At 43.0% G+C, this 27369-nt stretch overlaps 1 protein-coding gene across 1 annotated transcript in view; it reads right to left on the bottom strand.

Annotated features, from left to right (window-relative positions):
• Nucleotides 1–27369, bottom strand: part of LOC140208036 (uncharacterized) — an 81171-nt gene that overhangs the window by 41958 nt on the left and 11844 nt on the right. Inside the window, 2 exon segments of the mRNA XM_072276565.1 lie at nt 16114–16553; nt 16555–18493. Coding sequence (XP_072132666.1) covers nt 16114–16553; nt 16555–18168 — 2054 coding nt within the window. The 5' untranslated portion in view covers nt 18169–18493.

Raw genomic sequence — 27369 nt, 5'->3', positions numbered from 1 at the left:
TCTTTACCACAGACTCAACCTGTAAATTAACCTTCTGGGAGTCTTGCTCGAGGACTAATATTTCCTTCTGCACTTCTGTTGTTTGAACCTTCTCCCCGATCAGATAATAGTTCACTATTGTTCCTGTTGCCAGAATGGATTATCGTACATTTCCCAATATTGTATTCCATCTGCCACTTCTTTGCCCATTCTTCAAATTTGTCTGTGTCCTGCTGTAATTGCATTGCTTCCTCAGCGCTACCGATGCCTCCACCTATCTTTCTATCATCTGCAAATCTTTCCACAAAGCCATCAATTCCATTATCCGAATCATTGACAAACAATATGAAAAGCAGTGGACCGAATACTGACCCCTGAAGACCACTAGTCGCTGCTAGCCAAACAGAAAAGGCCCCTTTTATTCCCACTCGCTGCCTCTCGGCTGTCAGCCATTCCTCTATCCATGCCAGTATTTCTTCTGATTATTATCCTATTAAGCAGTCTCATGTGTGACACCTATCAGATGCCTTCTGAAAATCCAAGTAAATGATATCCACTGCCCCTCATTTGTCCATCCTGCTTATGACTTCCTCGAAGAACTCTAACAGATTTGTCAGGCAAGATTTCCCTGTACAGAAGCTATGCTGGCTTTGGCTTATTTTATCATTAGTCTTCCTCATCTGATATAATAGACTCAAACACTTTCCCAGCCACTTAAGCTAACTGGAGTATAATCTGCTTTCTTTTGCCTTCCTCCCTTCTCAAAGAGTGGATTGACATTTGCAATTTTCCTGTCTTCCGGGACCATGCCAGAATCAAGTGATTCTTGACAGGTCATGGCCAATGCATCTATTATCTCTTCAGCAACCTCTATCAGGACGCTGGGATATAGTCCATCTGGTCCAAGTAACTTATCCGCTTTAAGAACCTGAGTTTGCCTAGCATGTTTTCCTTTGTAATAGCAATGGCACTCTCTCCTGCTCCCTGACATTCACAGATCTCTGGCACACTGCTAGTGTCTTCAACAGAGAAAGCTACCAAATTATCTAACTCTCTCCTGACTTTTGCTACCTTATATGCACTTTCCTTGACTTTTATACAGTCCTTAACTTCCTTTGTCAGCCACGGTAGCCTAGCCCTGCTGTTTGAGAACTACTTCTGCGGGACATATCTGTTCGGTACATTATGAACTATTCCCAGAAACGTCAGCCATTTCTGCTCTGGCGTCATCCCCACCAGTATCCTTCTCCAGTCCACCTGGGGAATCACCTCTCTCATGCCTCTGTAATTCCCTTTATTCCATTGAGATACTATGCATGTGACCCATGCTCCTCCCTCACAAATTGCAGTAGGAATTCTATCATATTATGATCACTGTCTTTTGATGGTTCCTTTACATTAACCCCCCTCGTAAGATCTGGGCTACTACACAACACCCAATCCAAGATCACAGTTCCCCAAGTAGGCTCAACTATCAGCTGCTCTAAAAAGCCATTTTGTAAGTACTGTTATTCAATACATTCCATCTGTTGCAATCTGACACTAATCTGACTTTCCCAATTTTCCTGCAGATTGAAGTCACCCACTACAATTGGGTCATTAAATTTATTAAATAAATGCCAAACATTCAGGAGTATTTGGGGCAGAACTGAGGATACATTTGGAAGTTGAAAGGCCTGAAGGTAGATAAGACTCCTGGACCAGATGTTGAACACCCCAGGGTTCAGGAAGAGGTAGCTGAAGAGATTGTGACGGCATTGGAGTCGTAGAACACTGCAGCCCAGGAAAATGCCATTCGGCCAATCTAGTCCATGCCAAAGCATTAATCTGCCGGGTTCCACCTGGACCATAGCCCTCCATATCCTTCTCATCCATGGACCTAAGCAAAATTATCTTAGGATTGAAATTGTCCCTGCCACTTGCCCTGGCAGCTCGTTGCACACTCTCCCCGCCTCTGAATGAAGAAGTCCCCCCCTGAGTTTTCTCTTGAAGTAAAACTATGATAGTAATGATCTGTCAGGAATCACCAGATTTTGGAAAGGTTCTGGCGGACTAGAAAGTTGCAAATGTCACTCCACTCTTTAACAAGAGAGGGAGGCAGAAGGAAGGAAATTATAGGACAGTTTGTCTGACCTCAGTGGTCAGGAAGATGTTAGAGTGTAGTAAGGGTGAGTTTTTGGGTACTGTAATTGGCGACGCATGATGAAGTAGGCCAAACTCAGCAGGACTCCTTTAGAGGAAATTGTGTCTGACAAATGTCTTGGAATACTTTGAGTAAATAATAGGCGGGATAGATAAAGCAGAGGCAGTGGATGTTGTTGGCTTGGATTTCAGATGATCTTTAACAAGGTATCCAATGCAAGGCTTATTGAGAAAGTAAGGAGGCATGGGATTCAAGGGAACATTGCTCTGTGGATCCAGAACTGGCTTGCCCACAGAAGGCAAAGAGTGGTTGTAGATGGGTCATATTCTGCATGGAGGTCTGTGACCAGTGGAGTGCCTCAGGGATCTGTTCTGGGACCCCTACTCTTTGTGATTTTTATAAATGACCTGGATACGAAATGGAGGAATAGGTTAGTAAGTTTGGTGATGACACAGAGGTTCGGGGTGTTGTGGATAGTGTGGAGGGCTGTCAGAGATTACAGCATGATATTGATAGGATGCAAAACCGGGCTGAGAAGTGGCAACTGGAGTTCAACCCAGATAAGTGTGAGGTGGTTAACTTTGTTAGGTCAAATATGATGGCAGAATGTAGTATTAATGGTAAGACTCTTGGCAGTGTGGAGAATCAGAGGGATTTGGGGGTCCGAGTCCATAGGATACTCAAAGCTGCTGCACAGGTTGACTCTGTGGTTAAGAAGGCATACGGTGCTTGGCCTTCAGTGGGATTGAGTTTAAGAGCCAAGAGGTAATGTTGCAGCTATATAGGACCCTGGTCAGACCCCACCTGGAGTAATTTGCTAAATTCTGGGCGCCTCATTACAGGAAGGATGTAGAAACCATAGAGAGGATATAGATGTTGCCTGGATTGGGGAGCATGCCTTATGAGAATAGGTTGAGTGAACTCGGTCTTTTCTCCTTGTAGTGACGGAGGATGAGAGGTGACCTGATGGAGGTGTATAAAATGATGAAAGGCATTGATCGTGTGGGATGACAGAGGCTTTTTCCCAGGGCTAAAATGGCTAACACGAGAGGGCACAGTTTTAAGGTGTTTGGAAGTAGGTACAGAGGAGATATCAGGGGTCAGCTTTTTTACGCAGAGAGTAGTGAGTGCGTGGAATGGGCTGCCAGTGGCAGTGGTTGTGGCGGAAACGATAGGGTCTTTTAAGAGTCTCCTGGATAGGTACATGGAGCTCAGAAAAATAGAGGGCTGTGGGTAAGCCTAGGTAGTTCTAGGGTAAGGACATGTTCAGCACAGCTTTGTGGGCCAAAGGGCCTGTACTTTGTTGCAGGTTTTCTATATTTCCCTGTTTCTGAGGCTGCTTAACAAGATCATAGCTCATGGAATTACAGGAAAGATACTTGTACAGATCGAGGATTGGCTGCCTGACAAGGGAGAAAGAGTCAGAATAATGTGGAGAATTCTGTTTTGCTGTCGGTAACTAATGGTGTTCCGTAGGGGTCAGAATTGTGTGACAAAATCATGAATTATCCCTTATGGACTGTACTTTTAAAAAGAGAGAGAGGGTGCGGAGTCGTCATGGTGACCGAGGGCGACGTTATTTGCTGGACAGCTGGTGTTCAGCATGCTGAGATAAATACGAGGTCAGCTGGTTGTTAGACACACACACATGGTTTAGCACACTGGATGAGCTTTGTTGTGCCCACAGAAAGGTGTTTTTTTTGGAGCATTGATCAGTGACACTCGCAGTGTGGAAAAGGGGTGACCGGTGGGAAGTTATCAATGTGTCCAACCCTTGCTTCGGTCGATAACTTAAGCACAGAAGACGGTCTCCTTTTGCTGGTCACATTCAGTGACTTCTAAGGAATTTCACAGGGCAATGGAGGATCAATGGCATCTGTTTACTCAAACAACCACCACACCTCTGTCTCTCCATCACTACTCAACTCAGTAACACGAACTGAACTGATTTCATTTACCCATCATCGTTAGACTGTATCCGATTACCACCTAAGCTTGAAGAAGCTTGGCTTTTATATATTTCCACACTTATATATGCATGAACTTTGCTAACCTGTTTGAGTTATCTAATTTTATGTTACTGTTTTACGTAGTTACTCATAAAAATAGAAATAGTTAACAGCAAAACCAGACTCCAGGTGTGTTCCATGTCTGCTGGTTCTTTAAACCCATTATGGGGTTCGTAACAAAATTGGAGGCACCGCTGGGATCTCCTGCTCACCAGCTGGTTCTTTAAATTTCCATTTGCTTGGGGAAGGTTTGTTTGTGTGGGAAAACAGGAAATAACAGCAGAAATGGAGGCTAGTATTGAAAGATTTATGTCAGAACAAACCCCTGAAGACTTGGATGATGCTAAGAGGGGTCTGATGTTGGGAATTGCTGAAAAGTTAAACCTTATAGTGACCACTAGAATGAGGAAGGTGTTAATACAGGCGTATATCCAAGGGAACGTTTGAAGAGGATATGTGGGAAATGTTTGTTGAAAGGAAACCTACTGAGGCTGAGGTTCAGCTTTGGTTAGAAATATTAAAGACGGAGGATGAGAAAGAGGCTGAGACTCTTTCAGAGTCTTGCTAAGTCAGCGGGCGAGGTTGTTGTAACCCACGCAGTTGAGTTTACTCCGGATGAGAATTTCCCAGAGAGTAGCTGGGAGGATCAGGGTAACCTGGAATGTGAAACTGGGACCAGTGATGAAGGCCTAGAACAGGCAGCTGTCCCGATTGCCTGTGTTCAGGTTGTTGAAGTACCTGTGGATTCACAGGTACTGAACCTTGTGTTGAAACTCAGTTAAGGTCTGAGCTGTCTGACTTGGTTGAAAAGGAATGCAGTCCATTAGTGTAAGATGGACTTGGTTCACTGAATAAGGGGTTAACCTTGGTACCAGTGGAAATTGAGGATTCTCGGTCACTTGTATTAGACAGTGTCCTAAAAGTTGGAGATGAGATGAAAATTGGTGAGGTAAATGTTATTGAAGATGTTGAGAAAAGTGTTGTTTCTGAACCTTTGAATAAGGTAAATTTAAAGTCTGGATTGGTTTCAGGACCGTTGACCTTGCTGAAGGGACAGTGGTTTGGTAACAAGGTGCCTGCTAGTCTGTTACAGTTTGTTTTGGACTTTAGAAATAAACAAACTCAAGTTTGTGGTGTGGAGAGACAAAACCTGAAGTGTTGTTTTGACCAGGAGGGACCATCTGTGTGTGTTACTATGGAAACCTGTGGAACTAAATATGTTGGAGATAAAAATAATTACTTATTTGGAATTAACAACTTGTTTGGAAGTTCACTGAATGGGCTTAGTTTGGGAAACATTGGTGGTAAGGTAGTACCTGTGCAGCATGAAGTTCATGCAGTTATGTGAGCTGTTCACGTGACGGTTAATTGTTCTGTGGTGAAGTGGAAAAGGGACAATGGGTGATCAAATGCCAGTTTGAATATACCAGGATCTGATTCTGCAGGAATTTGACTTTTTTGTAACAAAGCATTGGAAAGATAAAGACGACATCATGGTAGATTGACTATCTAAATGGTAAGTTTAAAAGTGAAATAGAAACTAGTATTTTATACGATTCTGTCATGTACTGCATGATAATCACATCTGCATTGCTTTATATTTTGTAATGCACAGTTAAAAATTTTGCTCTTTGATCACAATTTTTTCAAAAGGGAAGTAGGTGTGACGATATCCTGAATTATCCCTTATGGTCTGTACCTTTAAAGAGAGAGAGAAGGTGCAGCTGATTTAGAGAGAGTGAGCAATGAGCAGGTCATGAGTCATCATGGTGACCGAGAGTGGCGTTATGTGATGGACAGCTGGTGTTCAGCATGCTGAGATAAACACAAGGTCAGCTGGTTGTTAGACAGACACACATGGTTTAGCACACTGGATGAGCTTTGTAGTCCCCACAGAAAGGTGGGTTTTTGGAGGATTGATCAGTGGCTCTCGCAGTGTGGAAAAGGGCTGACCGGTGGGAAGATATCAGTGTATCCAATCCTTGCCTGGGTTAATAACTACAGAAGTCGGTCTCCTTTTTGTGGTCACATTCGGTGACTTAAAGGTCATTTCGGAGGACAACGGAGGTTCGACGGCATCGGCTTACTCATATAACCACCACACCTCTCTCTCTCCATCACTGCTCAACTCAATCACACGAACTGAGCTGATTTCATTTACCCATCATCGTAAGACTGTATCCATTGTTACATACCTCGTGGGTATTTTCTGACTGCCTTATGACCATGATGTAATTGAGTATCTTGTGAGCATGATGTAATGGTCTTGTGATGGTGGGGTGATGTAATTTTCCCGCTAGTGTGACGTCACGTGATGACATGTTCCCTACAGGTATATAAAAGTGGAAACCCCTATTGTGTTGCAATTGATTCGTTGTTTAATTCATCAGTTACTCCGATATGCTGCATATTCGTCTCATGGCGCAGTTTCGTTTTAAAGTGGAGTTATACCTTCTATTGTAAGGTAAAATCGTTGTGCCAGCAGTTTCACCAATCACTGCACGTTTTGTGTGTTGCACCTTTGATTTACCTTTACAGTCTAGTATTGGAGAGTGAAGACCTTACTGAAGTACGGGAACCCGAAGGACTGAGTAAAGTTGGTGTCGTTTGGCGGTTTTATAAAGGATCAACCTTATTGAATCTTCATTCAGGAATAGTGGCCTGCATCTGAGAGAGCCCCTGAAGGATCAGGAAGGTTTATGCAGCATTCAAAAGGTCAGTTCCTTTAAGCCATTTTATTTCCTTCGTCGTGAATCCTTTGGACGGGATCAGCAGTAACGTCACGCCTGGAAGAAATCCGTTTCCAGAGAAGTCTCTCCGTACCGACTGTATAAATCACTTGAACTTTTGAATTTACCACTTTAAGAACTGTTCCAGAGTTGCCGTACAACGGTTAACTTCCGGTTAAGTTAGTCGTTTGAATACTTTTCGCTATTGTTCAGCAGAGTTTAATAAATGTTTGTTTGTAAAACCTGACTAAATTCTATATTCAGTGTTGCTGGACACGTGACAGAATTGGGGCTCGTCTGTGATATGTTCCGATTTTGAGGCTAAGTGTTTCTTTAATTATCAACCTGATGTGGAAAAGGGAAATACCCGATTCTTTTGTTTGATTGGTCTGTGGGTGGTATTCGGCAGCAATGAATATTGATGAGTTTATGGCATCCCCAAACCCGGAGCTATTAGTGAAGGCCAAAAGGGATGATGTATCCGAGATTTCTAGAAGGCTGGACCTTAAAGGTATTTCGAAGGTTACAACAAAGCCAGTAATTCAAAGGGAAATAGTGGAATATTATTTAAATTCAGGTGGTTTTGATAAAGAAGTATTAGATATGATTCCAATGAGTAATCTAGAAATGCAATTACATATTGAACAGATAAAGTTGGAATTATTTAAAGCGGAGGTGGCCGAAAGAGAAGCTTATAGCAAAGGCGAATTTGAAGAAAGAGAAACAGATAAACAGAGGGAATTTGAGCTAGCCATGGAGAAATTAAAGATGGAGAATCAATCCTCTGGTCCTAGGAAACCCATTTGTTGCTAGTCGGGAAGTTATATTAGTTCCTCCATTTAATAAGACAGAAGTGGATAAATATTTCCAACATTTTGAAACTGAAGCTCTGATTTCAGGGTGGCCGAAAGATAAATGGCCTGTGATGTTACAAAGTGTAATTAAAGTTAAAGCACAAAAAGTTTATGCAGCTTTAACTGCTGAGCAAACACTTGATTATGATATTGTGAAGCAGCATATAGTAAAAGCGCATGAACTGGTTCCGGTAGCTTATAGAGAAAGATTCAGAAATTTGAAGAAATCCGTGGAAAAAAAACTTATGCGGAATTTGCCTACGATAAATCTGTGTGGTTTGAGTAATGGGTTTCTTCTAGAAATGTGAATGGAGAGTATAATGACTTAAACGAGTTTATTTTAACGGAGGAATTTAAAAGGAACATCCCCGTTGAAGTAAGGGCATACTTAAATGAGAGGGACGCTGCTACATTGCAGGAGTCTGCTAAATTAGCAGGTGAGTATGTTCTAATCCATAAGTGTAAATTTCCTCCGGGTAGAACTTTTAAAAGGAAAAATAGCACAGAGAGTCAAGGTAAACCAGAAATTAAATCAGAAGTTGGTGAGAAAGGTACGGATGAATGGAAACATGTGAAGGAAAGACATCTTGGTCCTATTTGTAATTATTGTAAGAAACCTGGTCACGTAATAGCTAACTGTTTCTGATTGAAGAAGAAGGAGAAGGAGGCGGTCCCAGATGTTTGTGTGCAACATATTGAAACACCTGTAAATCCACAGGGTTCGAAAAATTCGAATGAAGCTTTGTTAGAGTCTGACCAAGTTAAGAGGGGATATGATCATTTTATAACCGAAGGACTTGTATCCTTGAATGAGGAATCCACTCCAAAGCTAATAAAAATCCTTAGGGATACTGAAGCTTCTCAGTCACTTGCGTTAGACAGTGTTCTAAGTTTAGTGATGAGTCTGACATTGGTGAGGTGAACTATATACGAGGTGTTGGGAGTGCCCTTATGCCTGTACATTTGCATAAAGTAGATTTAAGGTCAGGGTTAGTTAAAGGACCTGTTAAAGTAGGACCACAACCCAGTTTACCCGTGAATGGTGTTTCTCTATTGTTAGGAAATTACTTAGCAGATGGACAAGTTTTTCCTGAAGTGCATTTGACAATAAAGCCCGTCTCTGAGGAACCAAAGGTGGATTCTAACACGGATTCTTCTTATGTTGTAATCCAAGCTATGGCCAAAAAGATTGATGTGCAGAATGGGTCTGCTACCATGACTGATCACCTCGGGGTTCGAATTTTGAGGATGTGTCAGAAACGTTCTTACAGTCATTGTTTGATCAAGATTCTTGTAGGAAGGCTGACCATGAAGATTTGTCTCAGTCTCGGACGGAGATGGTAGCAGAGCAGATTAAAGATCCTGAGATTATCAAATTAAAGGAACAAGCTCTTCCAGATAGTGAAATTGAGAAGGTGCCAGCGGGATATTATTTTGAGGAGGGAGTATTAATGAGGAAGTGGAGATCACCAATGATTCCTGCAAGTGAAGAATGGGAGGTTGTTTACCAGGTAGTAGTTCCTAAAGGTTATCGGAATGAGATTTTAACTTTGGCTCATAGTATGCCCTTGGGTGGCCATCAAGGTATGAAGTCAATGCAGGAATCCCTAGGTTTTAGTCCTATTGAAATTGTGTTTGGGCAAAGAGTTAGAGGACATTTGGCCTTGTTAAAAGAACAGTGGATAAATAAATGAGGTACATACTAATTTGCTGCGTTATGTTTTAAAATTTAAAGAAAGATTACATAAAGCTTATAGCTTAGCTAGGGAAAATTTGAAATCGGCTCTGGATAAAATGTATCCTTGGTATGATAAGGAAGCTAGAATGAGGTCATTTAAGCCCGGAGATAAGGTGTTGGTTCCTTTCCCGGTGCAAACAACCCCTTTACAAGCTAAATTTCATGGTCCTTATGAGGTTATATCTAAAGTTAATGATGTGGATTATGTGATTTAAAAACACCAGATCGAAGAAGGCCAATACAGCTTTGTCATATAAATATGATAAACCATATTATGAGAAACAGTCCACTAGTATGCCTGTTGTGGTCAATAATAATGAGTCTGATCCCACAAGGAACTTAATGGATGATTCATCTGTAACTCATTTTAAACCCAACATTATTTCTGCCAGATAACCAAACTCAACAATTCTGGAAATTTTTGATGAAAAATTCGTTCATTTACAGCTGGAGCAGAGGCAGCAGATGAAGCAATTCTTAAATATAGGGATTTATTTCCAGACGTTCCTAAAAGAACCACAGTAGCTTCACATGATGTAGATGTTGGAGGTACCAAACCCATAAAGCAACATCCATATCAGATAAACATGTAAAAATGTGAACTTGCTGAACATGAAATTAAGTATATGTTGGAGAATAATATTATTAGACCTTCTAATTCGAATTGGAGTTCATCTTGTGTTATGGTGCCTAAACCAGACAGTAGTATTCGGTTTTGTACGGATTCCAGGAAGGTGAATGCTGTGACGAAAACTGATGCGTATTATCCTTAGAGTGGATGATTGTGTGGGCAAAGTTGGAAAAGCGAAATTCCTTACAAAGATTGATTTGGTAAAAGGTTATTGGTGTGTTCCATTGACGGATACAAGTAGAGAGATTTCTGCATTTGTAACCCCATCCGGGTTATATGAATATTATGTTCTTCCCTTTGGGATGAAGAACGCACCACGTACTTTCCAGCGGATGATTAATTCTGTGATTCATGGGTTAAAAGATACAGATGCCTATACTGATGATTTAGTTACAGGAAATGATACTTCAGAAGCCCATATTACTGAGGTGGAGAAACTATCTGAAAAGCTTTCAAAAACTAACTTAACTATTAAATTAGCTAAAGGTGAATTTGGTCATGTCACTGTGACCTACCTTGGTTATGTTGTGGATCAGGGTAAGTTAGCTCCTGTTCAGGCAAAAGTTCGGGCAGTTTTAGTGGTACCAATTCCAACTGGTAAAAGGACTCTCAGAAGATTCTTGGGAATGGTAGGATATTACCGTAAATTACCGTTAACTAATCCCTTGAAGAAAACTGAAAAGTTTATGTTTGGACAGAGCCTTGTTCAGAGGCCTTTGATAAATTGAAAACTATGCTATGTCACAAACCGGTGCTCAGGTCACCTGACTTTGAAACCCCATTTTCATTAGCTGTAGATTGTAGTGATGAGGCTGCAGGAGCAGTGTTACTTCAAAGGGATGATGGTAATCAGGCTGATTGTCCAATAGCTTACTTTTCTAAGGAATTTAATGAGCATCAAAGAAATTATTCAACCATAAAAAAGGAATTATTATTATCTCTTGTTTTGACTTTACAACATTTTGATGTGTATGTTGGTACAACTCAGAAACCACTCATAGTTTTCACCAATCATAATCCGTTAGTGATTTTGAGTAAGATGAAAAACAAAATTAGGTTACTGAATTGGAGTTTGATGTTGCAGGAGTATAATATTTTGATAACTCATATTAAAGGCAAAGATATCGTGATTGCTGACTGTCTATCTAGATGTTGAATGTACAATGTAATTTTTTTATGGTGTGGTAATGTATTTCCTGTAAAGGTATTTTAATATTTCTAATACTCCTACTGTATATTAGTTTGTAAGGTGCTGTATGATAATACTGTGTATATTGTGTATGTTGTAGATTTTATAGATTTGTATTTTTTTTGTAAATAGTTATTATTTTTCTCATTAAAGACCAAAATTTTCCATTTTTGCAGGAAGGTCTTACATGCCTCGTGGGTATCTTGTGACTTGTCTTATGACGATGATGTAACTGAGTATTTTGTGAGCGTGATGTAATGGTCTTTTGATGGTGGGGTGATGTAATTTTCCCACTAGTGTGACGTCACGTGATGACATGTTCCCTACAGGTATATAAAAGGGGAAACCCCTGTTGTGTTGCAGTTGATTCGTTGTTTAATTCGTCAGTTAGTCCGACATGCTGCGTATTCTTCTCATGCCGAGGTTTCGTTTTAAAGTGGAGTTATACATTCTATTGTAAGGTGATATCGCTGTGCCAGCAGTTTCACCAATCGCTGCCAGTTTTGTGTGTTGCACCTTTGATTTACCTTTACAGTCTAGTATTGGAGAGTGAAGACCTTACTGAAGTACGAGAACACGAAGGATTGAGTAAAGTTGGTGTCGTTTAGCGGTTTTATAAAGGATCGACCTTATTGAATCTTCATTCAGGAATAATGGCCTGCATCTGAGATAGCCGCTGCAAGATCAGGAAGGTTTGTGCAGTGTTCAAAAGGTCAGTTCCTTTAAGCCATTTTATTTCCTTCGGCATGAAGGAGTTCGATAGGTTTGGAGAACACGCAACGAAGTATCAGATGAAATACAGTGTATGTAAGTGTACGGTCACATACAATTGGTAGAAGGAATAAGGGCGAAGAAACAAAAAAAGGGAGAAAATTCAAAAATCAGAGGTGCATAGGTACTTGGGAGTCCTTGAGCAGGAGTCCCAAAAGGTTTGCTTGCAGATTGAGTTGATAAAGGATAACAACTGTAATGTTAGCTTTTCAGAGCAAGGATGTGATACTGTAGCTTTATAACACATTTGTCAGATTGCTCTTGGTGTAACACACATAAAAGTTGCTGGTGAACGCAGCAGGCGAGGCAGCATCTCTAGGAAGAGGTACAGTCGACGTTTCAGTCCAAGACCCTTTATTTTTGAACTTCAAAACATAGTCTAACAAGTTAACATGTACATCCCCATCAATCCACTGTTCCTTTAACAAGGCCAAAGTTCCCCTCACTCTATGACCAAATACAAGTTCAAAAGGACTAAAACCCAGTAATTCCTGTACCGACTCTCTTACTGCGAATAAAAACAAATGTATTCCTTCATCCCAGTCTTTTCCATTTTCAACACGGTATGTCTTAATCATTGTTTAGAGGGTAGAATGAAATCTTTCTAAAGCACCTTGTGATTCCGGATGGTACTCAGACGATGTAATTTGTTTAGCTCCTTGTTCATAAACTACCTGCTGGAACAATTCAGATGTAAAATTACTTCCTTGATCAAACTGGATTTCTTTAGGTAAACCAAATAAAGTAAAAAACTTGGGAAGAGCCTTCGCCACAGATTTAGCTTTAATATTTCTGAGAAATATTGCCTCTGGGTATCTTGATGCAGTACACATAATAGTTCGCAAATACTGATGGCCAGATTCAGTCTTTGGCAATGGACCAACACAATCCACTATAACTTTAGAAAAGGGTTCGCCAAATGTAGCTATAGGCCGGAGTGGGGCCACTGGGGTGACTTGATTAGGTTTACACCCAACTTGACAAGTGTGACAGGTTCTACAAAAGGTCACAACCTCTTTCCTCAAATTAGGCCAGTAAAATTCTTTCATAATCCTGTTTAGTTTTATTCACTCCAAAATGGACCCCTCAGGGCATACTGTGGGCCAAAGTTAAAATTTTAGTCCTATAAACTTTAGGAACTACAACTTCGTGAACAATTGCCCATTCCTCACTCACAGGTATAGCAGGTGGCCTCCACTTCCTCAATAACACTCCATCCTTGAGATAACAGTCAACTGGCACTTTCTTAATCTCATCATCTGAGAGAGCTGATTCTTTTAAAGCTTCTATCCCAGGGTCTTGGTTCTGTTCTGCTATAAACTCCTTCCTAGACAGGGATAAATCTTTTTCATCAGACTTACTACCTGAATCCTGTTGAAAGAATGAAGGCAGAAAAGTCTGTGACAAGTCATCATAACCTGAATCCCGATTTTGGCTGTCATGGGTATCAGAATCATGCTGCACAGAACCTCTGCATTGGCAGACTTCTTAGCCATACTTTGAGTTACTGCACAGGAAGGATAAATGTTAAAATCCATCTGTGGGTTGTTAGTGGTTGGCTCAGTTGTCAACTGCACTGCAAGAACAACTTTACCATCTGCCAGGTCATTCCTAACTGCAAAGTAACATCTTCGACCGGTAAACTGGAACATAATCCTATCTTAACAGGTCCTGAAACCAACCCTGACTGTAAAGTTACCCTGTGCAACAGCACAGAAACCATGCTGCCCCCAATGCCTTTAATAAGATTTACCTCACCAATGTCAGTCTCATCACCAAACTTTAGAACGCTCTCTCATATAAGTGACTGAAAAGTCCCAATATCTCGAAGAATTTTCACTGGTACCGAGGTTGACCCTTCCTTTACTAATACAAACCCATCTGACATAAAATGATCGAATAACTTCTTCACTCGGTCAGACCTCTCAGTCCATTACTGAGCCTCAACAGAATGCTCAGGACCCTGTGGGTTTATAAGTGCTTCAGCATACTGATCACAGGCATTTGGGACTGCCTCCTTTTCCTTCTTCAGGACGGAACAATTAGGCATCATATGATCAGCCTTCTTACAATCGTAACAAGTAAGACCAGAATATTTCTTCTTCATCTGCTTCCCTTCATGCTCACTCTTGTTACTAATCCCAGCTTTAATTTCTGGTTTACCCTGGTTATCTGTGCTACTCTCTTGGAAGCTCTTATTCAGGGTAAACTTAACCTTATGAGTTAAAACAAACTCATCTGCTAATCTAGCAGACTCTTGCAAAGTGACAGCATCCCTTTCCTTTAAGTATGTCTTTATGTCATCAGGGATGCACCTTTTGAATTCTTCAATTAAAACCAACTCTTTCAAGCTGTTAAAATCATAATTTACATTCTTAGATGTGCACCATTGGTCAAACCACACAAACTTCTCATAAGCAAATTCCATACAAGTCTGGTTCAGGGATTTCCTCAAATTTCTAAACTTTTGCCTGTATGCTTCTGGGACCAACTCGTAAGCTTTGAGCACAGCCTGTTTCACTATGTCATCATCAGCTGCTTTATCAACTGTCAAAGCAGAATAGGCTTGCTGAGCCTTCCCCTTAATTACACTTTGTAAGAGAATAGGCCAACCCTCTTTTGGCCACTTTAAACTCTGAGCAACCTTCTCAAATGCAAAGTATTTATCAACCTCTGCCTAATCAAATGGAGGTAACAATTTAACTTCTCAACTGGCCTCAAACTTATCACCAAAGTCTAAGGCTAGAAGCCTTTTCTACAGTCTCTCTATCTTTTCTAACTCGAACAGCCCGTCTTTCTGCTTCTTCCCTCTGTCTTTCTGCTTCTTCTCTCTGCTTTTCTGCCTCTTCAGCCTCAAACAGCCTTCATCTATCTTCATACTGCCTTTGTCTTTCCACAGCCTCCATCTTTAATTTTTCTAACTTGTACTGGAGCTCAAGCTCACTAGGTTTATTTTCAGGGAACAGTTCCAACACTTCCACTTTAAACACACCCTCAGATACATAATGTTCAACTATTATCCTCTGCATCTGTGCCCTCCTCATTGTCGACTTCACCTTAGCAAGTTTTAACCTTTTAGCAATATACAACAACTCAATCCATCTGGCGTCCTGTAATGCCTCAGAGGTTGGTGCTTCCAGAAATCTATCAAAATCCATTGCTGCTGATTTTCCACACACAAAATAAATCAAAAGGGATTTCCCCAATGAAATTGATAATTAATCAATCAATATACACCCAAATTAGTTCATATCCCGGATGCAGGCCCCAATTTTGTTACGAATCATTACGTTTTAGAAATGAACCAGCAGCAATAGACTACAACCTGGAGTCTGGTTCTGATGTTAAAACCACTATCTTTATTAGTGTCTACTTATAAGATAGTAACTTCAGCAAGATAAACAAAAGTGAACAGTGTTATGTGCATATATGTGTATGTAAATATAACTCCCAAACTATTGAGCTCGGGGGAAACAATGCTTGGCGTCTTGAGATGGTAAAGTATGAAACTTCAGTTCATCCAGGGAATAGGTGATGAGAGAGAGGTATTTGTAGTCCAGGGTAAATGTCGAGAGGAGGCAATTATGTCGAATTCCACGGTGGTAAAATGAGAGAACAGTCGCTGTAGATTTTATCCGTTGTCGTTCCAAATCCACATACGAATTATCAACGAAAGTGACTTGTCACAAGGGGTATCATCTTCAAGTGAATTACCAGATCACACCCAGGCACATAAGACATAAGTGGTCTTCACAGGATACCCCAAATCCGATCCACTCCTATGGATCGAACAAGGTGACAACCACACATTCAATGTTCACTGAATCAATAATTAACCCACCCTTGTGGGCATAGGAAAGTTCTAAACAGTGACCCTTGGCCACTAGTTCCTTTCTTTCGATCCTTCCATTTTTTTCTCCTTCGTCTCTGTCTGACTCTGAGTGTCTATGTCCTCGGTTAAAACTAAACAAGCTGCGAGTGATGTAAACAAGCTGCAAGTTGGACTGATTCCCCTTCTAAATCTCTCTCTTAAAATGACAGTCCACAGCAAACAAAACCTCCGGATTCATAACAAAGGCAACTCCCCATTGTGAACTGACTGGTGTTCCAGTAGTCGGGATGACTGAGTGAATCTCTTCCCACATTCTGAGCAGGTGAACGGCTTCTCCCCAGTGTGAACTCGCTGGTGACTCTGTAGGGCTGATGATTGAGTAAATCTTTTCCCACATTCTGAGCAGGTATAAGGCTTCTCCCCGGTGTGAACTCGCTGATGACTCTGTAGGCTGGATGACTGAGTGAATTTCTTCCCACAGTCTGTGCAGGTGAAAGGCCTCTCCCCTGTGTGAATTGACTGATGTACCAGTAGGTTGGATGACTGAGTGAATCCCTTCCCACAGAATGAGCAGGTGAACGGCTTCTCCCCAGTGTGAACTCCCTGATGACTCTTTAGGTAGGATGATCGAGTGAATCTCTTCCCACAGTCTGAGCAGGTGAACGGCTTAGACTGTGTGAAATCGCTGGTGACTCTGTAGGGTGGATGAATGAGTGAATCTCTTCCCACAGTCTGAGCAGGTATAAGGCTTCTCCCCAGTGTGAACTCGCTGATGACTCTGTAGGCTGGATGACCGAGTGAATTTCTTCCCACAGTCTGTGCAGGTGAAAGGCCTCTCCCCTGTGTGAACTGACTGGTGTACTAGTAGGTTGGATGACTGAGTGAATCCCTTCCCACATTCTGAACAGGTGAACGGCTTCTCCCCAGAGTGAACTCGCTGATGACTCTGTAGGTGGGATGACCAAGTGAATCTCTTCCCACAGACCAAGCAGGTGAACGGCTTCTCCCCAGTGTGAACTCGCTGATGACTCTGTAGGTAGGATGACCGAGTGAATCTCTTCCCACAGACTGAGCAGGTGAACGGCTTCTCCCCAGTGTGAACTCGCTGATGACCCTGTAGGTTGGATGACCGAGTGAATCTTTTCCCACAGACTGAGCAGGTGAACGGCTTCTCCCCAGTGTGAACTGACTGGTGTGCCAGTAGTTTGGATGAATGACTGAACCCTTTCCCACATTCTGAGCAGGTGAACGGCCTCTCACCTGTGTGAATGGACTGGTGTGTCAGTAGGCTGGATGACTGAGTGAATAGCTTCCCACATTCTAAGCAGGTGAATGGCTTCTCCCCAGTGTGAACTCGCTGATGACTCTTTAGGTGGGATGAGCGAGTGAATCCCTTCCCACATTCTGAGCAGGTGAATGGCTTCTCCCCAGTGTGAACTCGCTGATGACTCTGTAGGTCAGATGACTGAGTGAATCCCTTCCCACATTCTGAGCAGGTGAACGGCTTCTCCCCAGTGTGAACTCGCTGGTGACTCTGTAAGTAGGATGACCGAGTGAATCTCTTCCCACAGACAGAGCAGGTGAACAGTTTCGCGCTAGTGTGAACTGACTGGTGTGCCAGTAGTTGGGATGACCAACTGAATCCTTTCCCGCATTCTGAGCAGGTGAACGGCCACTCCCCACTGTGAACTGACTGATGTGCTAGTAGTTGGGATGACTGAGTGAATCCCTTCCCACATTCTGAGCAGGTGAATGGCCTCTCCCCTGTGTGAACTGACTGGTGTGCCAATAGGTTGGATGACTGAGTGAATCCCTTCCCACATTCTGAGCAGATGAACGGCTTCTCCCCAGTGTGAACTCGCTGATGACTCTGTAGGTCGGGTAACCGAGTGAATCCCTTCCCACAGACTGAGCAGGTAAACGGCCTCTCTCCAGTGTGAACTCGCTGGTGCACCTGTAGGTCAGGTGACCGAGTGAATCCCTTCCCACAGTCTGAACAGGTGAATGGCCACTCCCTGGTGTGAACTGACTGGTGTCTCAGTAGCTGAGATGACAAAGTGAATCCCTTCCCACAGACTGAGCAGGTGAATGGCCTCTCCCCTGTGTGAACTCGCTGGTGACTCTGTAGGGTGGATGACCGAGTGAATCCCTTCCCACATTCTGAGCAGGTGAATGGCTTCTCCCCAGTGTGGACTCGCTGGTGTCTCTGAAGGTCGGAAAAGTAAGTGAATCTCTTCTCACAGACTGAGCAGGTGAACGGTCTCTCCCCAGTGTGAACTCGGTGGTGAGCCATGAGGCCAGATGACCGAGTGAATCCGTCCCCACAAATTCAGCAGATGACCAGCCTCTGCCCAGTGTGGACTTATTGATGTACCTTCAGATGAGATGACCGAGGGAATCCATTCCAACAGTCTGAGCAAGTGAATGGCCTCTCCCCATGTGTAAAGTGACAGGCATGTCAGTTAGTCAGGTGATCGAGTAAACCCCTCCCCACAGTCTGAGCAGGAAGGATGATCGAGTGGTTCCCTTGCTCCACTTCTTAAATATCTGGACAGAGACAGCAAAACTGGTGTGCTGTGTCCAAGATTTCCACAGACAAATTCCTTGTATTATTTAACCTGTAAAAAGATTTACAAAATCCATCAATGGGTGAAGGAAAACATTTCAGATGAGATCATTTTAGTTGCCAGGGTGTGATCTGACATCACACTGTTACAGTGAGGGTCAACCCAAGTTGGATATAGAAATCATCTTCTAACTGGGCACGGTGCTGGTACCTGGAATGAAATGGTATCTGGTATCTGGAATTAAACTCTCTGATGCTCTTCCTGTCTCTAGAAGAATGGGGCATTTCTGCCATCTCAAATCTGTGACTTGGATCAGTTTGACTCTCTCCACTGGTATTATTCCCTGTTCCCACTGAGCTACATGGGTGTCTGGCTTCACAGTAACTCAAACACTCTCACACAAATAGCCTTTGTTGACCTGCAGCTGGGATTTTCTTTTCTGCACTGTTAATTTAAAGTGCCACAGTTTTAACACCATGTAAGCATTTGCTGCTGACATGAATGGTTGCTCTGTTAAAAGGAATTAGAGTGAATATTAGTATTATTTCAGGTTCTTGTCACAGTCATAGAAAAGTACAACACAGAATGAGACCCTTTGGCACATCTTGTTTGTGCTGAACTATTTAAACTTTCTACTCCCATATCCCTACATAGAACATAGAACATACGTAGAATAGTACAGCACAGTACAGGCCCTTCGGCCCTCAATGTTGTGCCAACCCTCAAACCCTGCCTCCCATATAAGCCCCCACCTTAAATTCCTCCACTTACCTGTCTAGTAGTCTCTTAAACTTCACTAGTGTATCTGCCTCCACCACTGACTCAGGCAGTACATTCCACGTACCAACCACTCTCTGAGTAAAAAGCCTTCCTCTAATATCCCCCTTGAACTTCTCACCCCTTACCTTAAAGCCATGTTCTCTTGTATTGAGCAGTGGTGCCCTGGGGAAGAGGCACTGGCTATCCACTCTATCTATTCCTCGTATTATCTTGTACACCTCTATCATGTCTCCTCTCACCCTCCTCCTCTCCAAAGAGTAAAGCCCTCGCTCTCTTAAACTCTGATCATAATGCATACTCTCTTAACCAGGCAGCATCCTGGTAAATCTCCTCTGTACCCTTTCCAATGCTTCCACATCCTTCCTATAGTGAAGTGACCAGAACTGGACACAGTACTCCAAGTGTGGCCTAACCAGAGATTTATAGAGCTGCATCGTTACATCGCGACTCTCAAACTCTATCCCTCGACTTATGAAAGCTAACACCCCATAAGCTTTCTTAACTACCCTATCCACCTGTGAGGCAACTTTCAGGGATCTGTGGACATGTACCCCAAGATCCCTCTGCTCCTCCACACTGCCAACTATCCTGCCATTTACTTTGTACCCTGCCTTGGAGTTTGTTCTTCCAAAGTGTACCACCTCACACTTCTCCAGGTTGAACTCCATCTGCCACTTCTCAGCCCACTTCTGCATCCTATCAATGTCCCTCTGCAATCTTTGACAATTCTCTACACTATCTACAACACCACCAACCTTTGTGTCATCTGCAAACTTGCCAACCCACCCTTCTACCCCCACATCCACGTCATTAATAAAAATCACAAAAAGTAGAGGTCCCAGAACAGATCCTTGTGGGACACCACTAGTCACAATCCTCCAATATGAATGTACTCCCTCCACCACCACCCTCTGCCTTCTGCAGGCAAGCCAATTCTTGATCCACCTGGCCAAACTTCCCTGGATCCCATGCCTTCTAACTTTCTGAATAAGCCTACCGTGTGGAACCTTGTCAAATGCCTTACTAAAATCCATACAGATCACATCCACTGCACTACCCTCATCTATATGCCTGGTCACCTCCTCAAAGAACTCTATTAGGCTTGTTAGACACGATCTGCCCTTCACAAAGCCATGCTGACTGTCCCTGATCAGACCATGATTCTCTAAATGCCCAGAGATCCTATCTCTAAGAATCTTTTCCAACAGCTTTCCCACCACAGACGTAAGGCTCACTGGTCTATAATTATCCGGACTATCCCTACTACCTTTTTTGAACAAGGGGACAACATTCGCCTCCCTCCAATCCTCCGGTACCACTCCCGTGGACAATGAGGACATAAAGATCCTAGCCAGAGGCTCAGCAATCTCTTCTCTTGCCTCGTGGTGCAGCCTGGGGAATATTCCGTCAGGCACCGGGGACTTATCTCTCCTAATGTATTTTAACAACTCCAACACCTCCTCTCCCTTAATATCAACAGGCTCCAGAACATCAACCTCACTCATATAAAGGCCGGACCTTTTCAATCTTTCCTTATAATCAAAGTCCTCCAGACGTGGCAACATCCTTGTGCATCTTCTCTGAACTCTTGCAACCTCTTTTACATCTTTTCTGTAGGTAAGTGACCAAAACTGCACACAATAGTCCAAGCAACACACATATAAAAGTTGCTGGTGAACGCAGCAGGCCAGGCAGCATCTCTAAGAAGAGGTACAGTCGACGCAATAGTCCAAATTAGGCCTCACCAATGTCTTACACAACGTCAATATAACATTCATCTTCTGTACTCAGTACTTTCATTTCTGAAGGCCAACATGACAAAATCTTTCTGTCCCTATCTAACGGTGACACCACTTTCAGTGAATTATGGACCTGTGTTCCCAGATCCCTTCCCTCTACAGCACTCCTCAGAGCCCTACCAGTCACTGTGTAAGACCTTGTTCCTACCAATGTGCAACACTTCACACTTGTCTGCATTAAATTCCTTTTTCTGTTTCTCAACACATTTTTTTCCAGTGGGTCCAGATTGCTCTGCAAGCCATGATAGGCGTCCTCACTGTCCACGTCACCACCAATCTTGGTGTCATCCACAAGTGTGCTGATCCAATTAACCATGTTATCATCCAGATATCTGACATAGATGACAAACAACAATAGATCCAGCGCCAATCCCTGTGGCACACCACTAGTCACAGGTCTCCAGTCAGAGAGGCAATCATTGACTTCTCCCAAAACCTCTGACTCATCCAATTTACTATCTCATCTTGAATGCTGAGTGACTGAACCTTCTTGAGCTCCCATATGAGACTTTGTCGCGTGCCTTGCTAAAGTCCATGTAGGCAACAGCCTTCATCCACTTTCCTGATAACATCCTCGTGAGACTCGATAAGTTTGGTTAGACGTGACCTACCACGCACAAACACATGCTGCCTATCCTTAATCAGTCGACATCTATCTAAGGAAGTATATATCCAGTTCCTGCACATACATTCCAATAACTTTCCCCCTCCTGATATCAAGCTCACCAACGTACAATTCCTTAGTTCATTTTTAGAGCCTTTCTTGAACAGCGGAACAACATTGGCTGTCCTCCAATCCTCCAGTACCTCGCCTGTCACTGAGAATGATTTAAATACCTGTGCTTGGGCCCCGACAATTTCTGCACTTGTCTTCTGCAGGGTCAGAGGGGACAACTTGTCAGGCCGTGGGGATTTATCCACACTAATTTGCCTTCAGACAGCAAACAGCTCCACCTCTGTAATCTGTACAGGGTCCATGAAGTTGATGCTGCTTTGCCTCACTTCTATAGACTCTGTGTCCATCTCCTGAGTAAATACAGGTGGCAAAAAAATCTCCCCCATATATTTTGTCTCCTCATGTGGATTACCATTCTGATCTTCCAGAGGATTATTTTTTCCCTTGCAATTTTTTTGCTCTTAACATATCTGCAGAGTCCCTGAGGATTCCCCTTCACCTTGTCTGCTGGGGCAATCTCAGGCCTTCTTTTATTTCTTTTATAAGTGTTCACTTGAATTTCCTGTGCTTCATAAGTACCCCGTGTGTTCTTATCTGCCTGTACCTGGTATGCACCTCCTTTTTATTGATCTGGGAGATGACAGCCAAAGGGGTGATAGAGCTGCATGGTGGGAGGTGGGTGTCTGGGGAGGGGGGGGGGGTTAAAGTAAAGTTGCTCAAGTTTTTCATTCCTGACTTTGTCTGAAGTCTGAACAACATCTGTCTCCACAACTCTGCACTATATGTTCTGTTATTCAGGCTCCTCATGTTAGCCATTTCAGCCCTGGGAAAAGCCTCTGGCTATCCACATGATCAATGTCCCTCATCATCTTAGACACCTAAAAAAGGCTTTAAACATAAACAAGGAAATTATACATTGATTTGAGGATTTGTTTGAAGTATACAAAATTATGAGGGTATAGATAGGATAAATGCAAGCAGGCTTTTACCACTGAGTTTGGATGGGATGACAACCAGAGGTCATGGGTAAGTGGGGAAGGTGAAAATTTAAGGGGAACATGTGGAAAACCTCTCAGTGAAATGGTTGTGAGAGTGTGGAATGAGATGCCAGCTCGATTCCACCATTGATGAGAAGTTTGAATGGGTATCTGTCTCCTGAGTAAATAAGATACAAAAATACTATGTAAAATCTCCCCTATCTATTTTGCCTCCTCGTATAGTCATACTTTATTGATCCGGGGGAAGTTGGTTTTTGTTACAGTTGCACCATAAATAATAAATAGTAATAGAACCATAAATAGTTAAATAGTAATATGTAACTTATGCCAGTAAATTATGAAATAAGTCCAGGACCAGCCTATTGGCTCAGGGTGTCTGACCCTCCAAGGGAGGAGTTGTAAAGTTTGTTGGCCACAGGCAGGAATGACTTCCTATGACGCTCTGTGCTGCATCTCGGTGAAATGAGTCTCTGGCTGAATGTACTCCTGTGCCCAACCAGTACATTATGTAGTGGTTGGGAGACATTGACCAAGATGGCATGCAACTTAGACAGCATCCTCTTTTCAGACACCACCGTGAGAGAGTCCAGTTCCATCCCCACAACATCACTGGCCTTATGAATGAGCTGTTGATTCTGTTGGTGTCTGCTACCCTCAGCCTGCTGCCCCAGCACACAACAGCAAACATGATAGCACTGGCCACCACAGACTCGTAGAACATGCTCAGCATCGTCCGGCAGATGTTAAAGGACCTCAGTCTCCTCAGGAAATAGAGATGGCTCTGACCCTTCTTGTAGACAGCCTCAGTGTTCTTAGACCAGTCCAGTTTATTGTCAATTCGTATCCCCAGGTATTTGTAATCCTCCACCATGTCCACACTGACCCCCTGGATGGAAACAGGGGTCACCGGTACCTTAGCTCTCCTCAGGTCTACCACCAGCTCCTTAGTTTTTTTCATATTATAGATACCATTCACAGTATAGATTATCATTTACTGATCGTCCAGAGTGGGCACGTTTCTGCACTGACCTTCTCCATGTTTCTATGACAGAGAAGCTGGCCAAACTTGAGTGGAAGGGGAGACTGGTAGGAATGACAATGGAGCAGCAATGGCTGGAGTTTCTGGGAGCAATTCGGGAGGTGAGTGACAGATACATCCCAAAGAAATGGAAGCATTGTAAAGTCTGGAGGGCAGAACCATGGCTGAAATGAGAAGCCAAAGCCAATGTAAAAGCCAAAGAGAGGGCAAAGAAAAGAGCAAAATCCATTGGGAAGTTTTTAGAAACCAACAGAAGACAGCTAAAAAAGATGTCAGATGGGCTCAGGGCATGGAATTATGATTATTGTAGTCACTAATGAGTCTTGGTAGCACCCAACAGCCTGAGGCACTTAGAGAAACAAAATATCTGGGGCCTCAATATCTCTGGAAAACCAAGGTTCCCTGCACCAGTTACCAAACTTTTATTTTGACAGGCACATACAACCCTCGAAACTTCACTTCTGAAGAACTCCCACTTACCAAGTGCTCCTTTGCCGGAAACATCCTGTCCCAATTCACACTTGTCAGATCCTTTCTGATACCATAAAAATTGACCTTTCTCTAATTTAGAATCTCAACCTGTGTTCCAGACCTCTCTTTTTCCATATTTACTTGGAATCTCATGGCATTATGATTACCAGGTGCAAAGTCTTCCCATACACTAATTTCTGTCACTAGCACGGGATCATTTCCTGATAGCTTATTGCACACTTCTATGTCGGGAATTCTACTGATTGAGGACACATTTGACAAACTCTGCCCCATCTAGTCCTTTTACAGTATGGGACCCCCAGTCAATATATGGAAAGTTAAAATCACTTACTATATCAATCTTTGTTTCTGGCATAGTCTGTGATCTCTCTGTAAATTTGTTCCTCTCAATCCCTCAGACTTTTGGTTTCAACCAAGTCTCAGTAATGGTAACAATATCATAATTCAATGCACTGAGCTCACTTGACTTTCCTACAATGTTTCTTGCATTTGATTTACACAGCTCAGCATATTTGCCACACCATGCTCAACCCTTTGATTGCTGACTTTGTCTGAAGTCTGAACAACATCTGACTGGTGTCAAGAAAACAACCACTTCCTCAATGTCACAGAAACAAAGGAGCTGGTTGTGGATTACAGAAGGAATGGAGACAGGCTAACCCCTATTGACCACAATGGACCTGGAGTTGAGAGGGTAAACAGATTTAAGTTCCTCGGCATAAACATCGTTAAGGATCTCACGTGGTCTGTACATCCCGGCTGTGTGGTGAAAAAGGCACAACAGTGCCAATTTCACCTCAGACGGCTGAAGAAGTTTGGAATGTGCCCCCAAATGTGAAGAACTTTCTACAGGGGCAAAACTGAGAGCATCCTGACTGGCTGCATCACTGCCTGGTATGGGAACTGTACCTCCCTCAATCGCAGGACTCTGCAGAGAGTGGTGCGGACAGCCCAGTGCACTATTCAGGACATTTACAGTGTCAGGTGTGTAAAATGGGTCTGAAGGCCCACTGGGGACCCAAGTCACCCCAACCACAAACTGTTGCAGCTGCTACCATCTGGGAAACGGTACCACAGCATGAAAGCCAGAACCAACAGGCTCTGGGACAGCTCCTTCCACCAGGTCATCAGACTGATATATTCATGCTGATACAATTGTATTTCTATATTATACTGACTGTCCTGTTTTAAATACTATTTATTATAAATTACTACAAATTGCACATTTAGATGGAGACAGAACATAAAGATTTCTACTCCACATGTACATGAAGGATGTAATTCAATTTCTACTCCACATGTACATGAAGGATGTAATTCAATTCAATGACTCCACTATCCATTCAGGCATTCTGGCTCCCATCCGCCCTGCAACTTTAGTTTAACATCCACTAGCACTAGCAAGCATTACCACTAGGATATTAGTCCCCTTCTAGTTCTGTTCCCCTAACTAACAAATCCCCTATCACCCCTTTGACTTTCCTGTGCTAGCTAATTCCCTGCCAACAGTTTCTAACATGGTCTACCTGTTGTTGTGGGGGATGGCCACAAGAGTACTCAGTGATGGCTATTTAATCTCATTCCCCTTCCTGACCATCACCCAGTTTCCTGTGTCCTGCATCTTGGGTGTAACTCACCTCTCTTCATGTCATATCTATCAGCCCCTCCGACTCCCGAATGATCTGGAATTCATCCATTTCCAGCTCCAACTCCCTAACGTGCAGGTTTACAGGGAGTCAGGTATGTGAGGGTATCAGGGACACTGGAGGTCTCCCCTCCTTCCCACCAATGTCCCCTCTAATTTGTAATGACCAGTGTGTGCAAAAATCTTGTGCTGCACAATCCTTGCCCAGTGACAACAACATGTGTAAACTGTATTTTATATAGAGAGCTATTCATTTCAACAGCAAGCAAATCACTGGCGATAAGAACTTCGATCTCCTCTGGGTTCGATCACGTTCATCTGCACTCTCACACAACCTATGTAGCAGGCCTATAGCAGGTAATGAAGGATTTTCTAACCAGAGCTTTTGCACACCGCCTATATGTGATTTTCTTGATGCTTTAAAAAGTCAGATTTCCAAATATCACTCCACTTCCTCCCACTTGTAAATTCTCCAGCAACTTTTGCATCGTCACAATACACACAGGTAACACCAGTTTCAGTTTTGTACATAAATATTTCCCCTGAACCCTCCCCCAGGTGACTGACGGTGGTGAACTCATTGATGGCAATGCCAATGAATAAGAAGGGAAGGGCAGTCGTCTGTCTCATTGGAGTCTGGCAGATTTGTGATGTGAAAGCTCCTTGTTGCCCAGGGCAAAGGTGTTTGATATCATTATGTACCCAGAGAGAATGGGGCAAAACATGTCCTCACGGGTAGAAAGGTCCAGAACAAGAGGAGGTAGAACAAGCAACACACACAAAATGCTGGAGGAACTCAGCAGGCCAGGCAGCATTTATGAAAAATAGTACTAATGCTGAGTTCCTCCAGCATTTTCTGCGTGTTGCTTGGATTTCTGCAGATTTTCTCTTGTTTATCATTGGAAGTAGAACGAAGGTGATTTTCTCAACTGGTGATGTAAAAGATTTTGTTCCCTTTCTCCGAGTTCCTAATCCTTGCATTTAGACAGCTGGAGCTCAGCTCTGTCTGAGAGATCCATCGGTTCCCATTCCCTCATCAGCCGGAAGCTCCCCGGGGCCCGTGTACGGATGCTGGGGCTGAGAGAGAGGGAAGAGAGCAGGACTGTCCCGGGATTGTGGGCCACGGCGCCCGCAGGTCACAACAATTGTCCCTCAGTCGGTGTTGAAAATAATCGTCCCGAGATGCTCGCTTACCTGCGCCCGATTCTGCAGCCGTGATCCTGAGGGTATTGTGTACTGCGCGCATGCGTGATATTGCAAATCTAATCAACCTTTACGCCTGCGCATTTGAGCGGTGCTTCAGCGCCGGCGGAATTTTTAGCGCAGGTCTATCTGTGTAAACAAGGTGCCATTAATAGTTTCTGCAACCACCGGTTCCATGTCCATACCTCAGTTTTTTTTGTGTATATAGAAACCTCAGCAGCTGTTTTAGCGTAGAAAGCGGCTCCCATAAACAATACACACAAAATCAAACTGTATGTACAATCCTCTTACAAAG

Source organism: Mobula birostris, chromosome 13, assembly GCF_030028105.1.
Source record: "Mobula birostris isolate sMobBir1 chromosome 13, sMobBir1.hap1, whole genome shotgun sequence".
NCBI classification, from domain to species: Eukaryota; Metazoa; Chordata; class Chondrichthyes; order Myliobatiformes; family Myliobatidae; genus Mobula; species Mobula birostris.
This window is presented reverse-complemented; position numbering and strand designations above follow the sequence as displayed.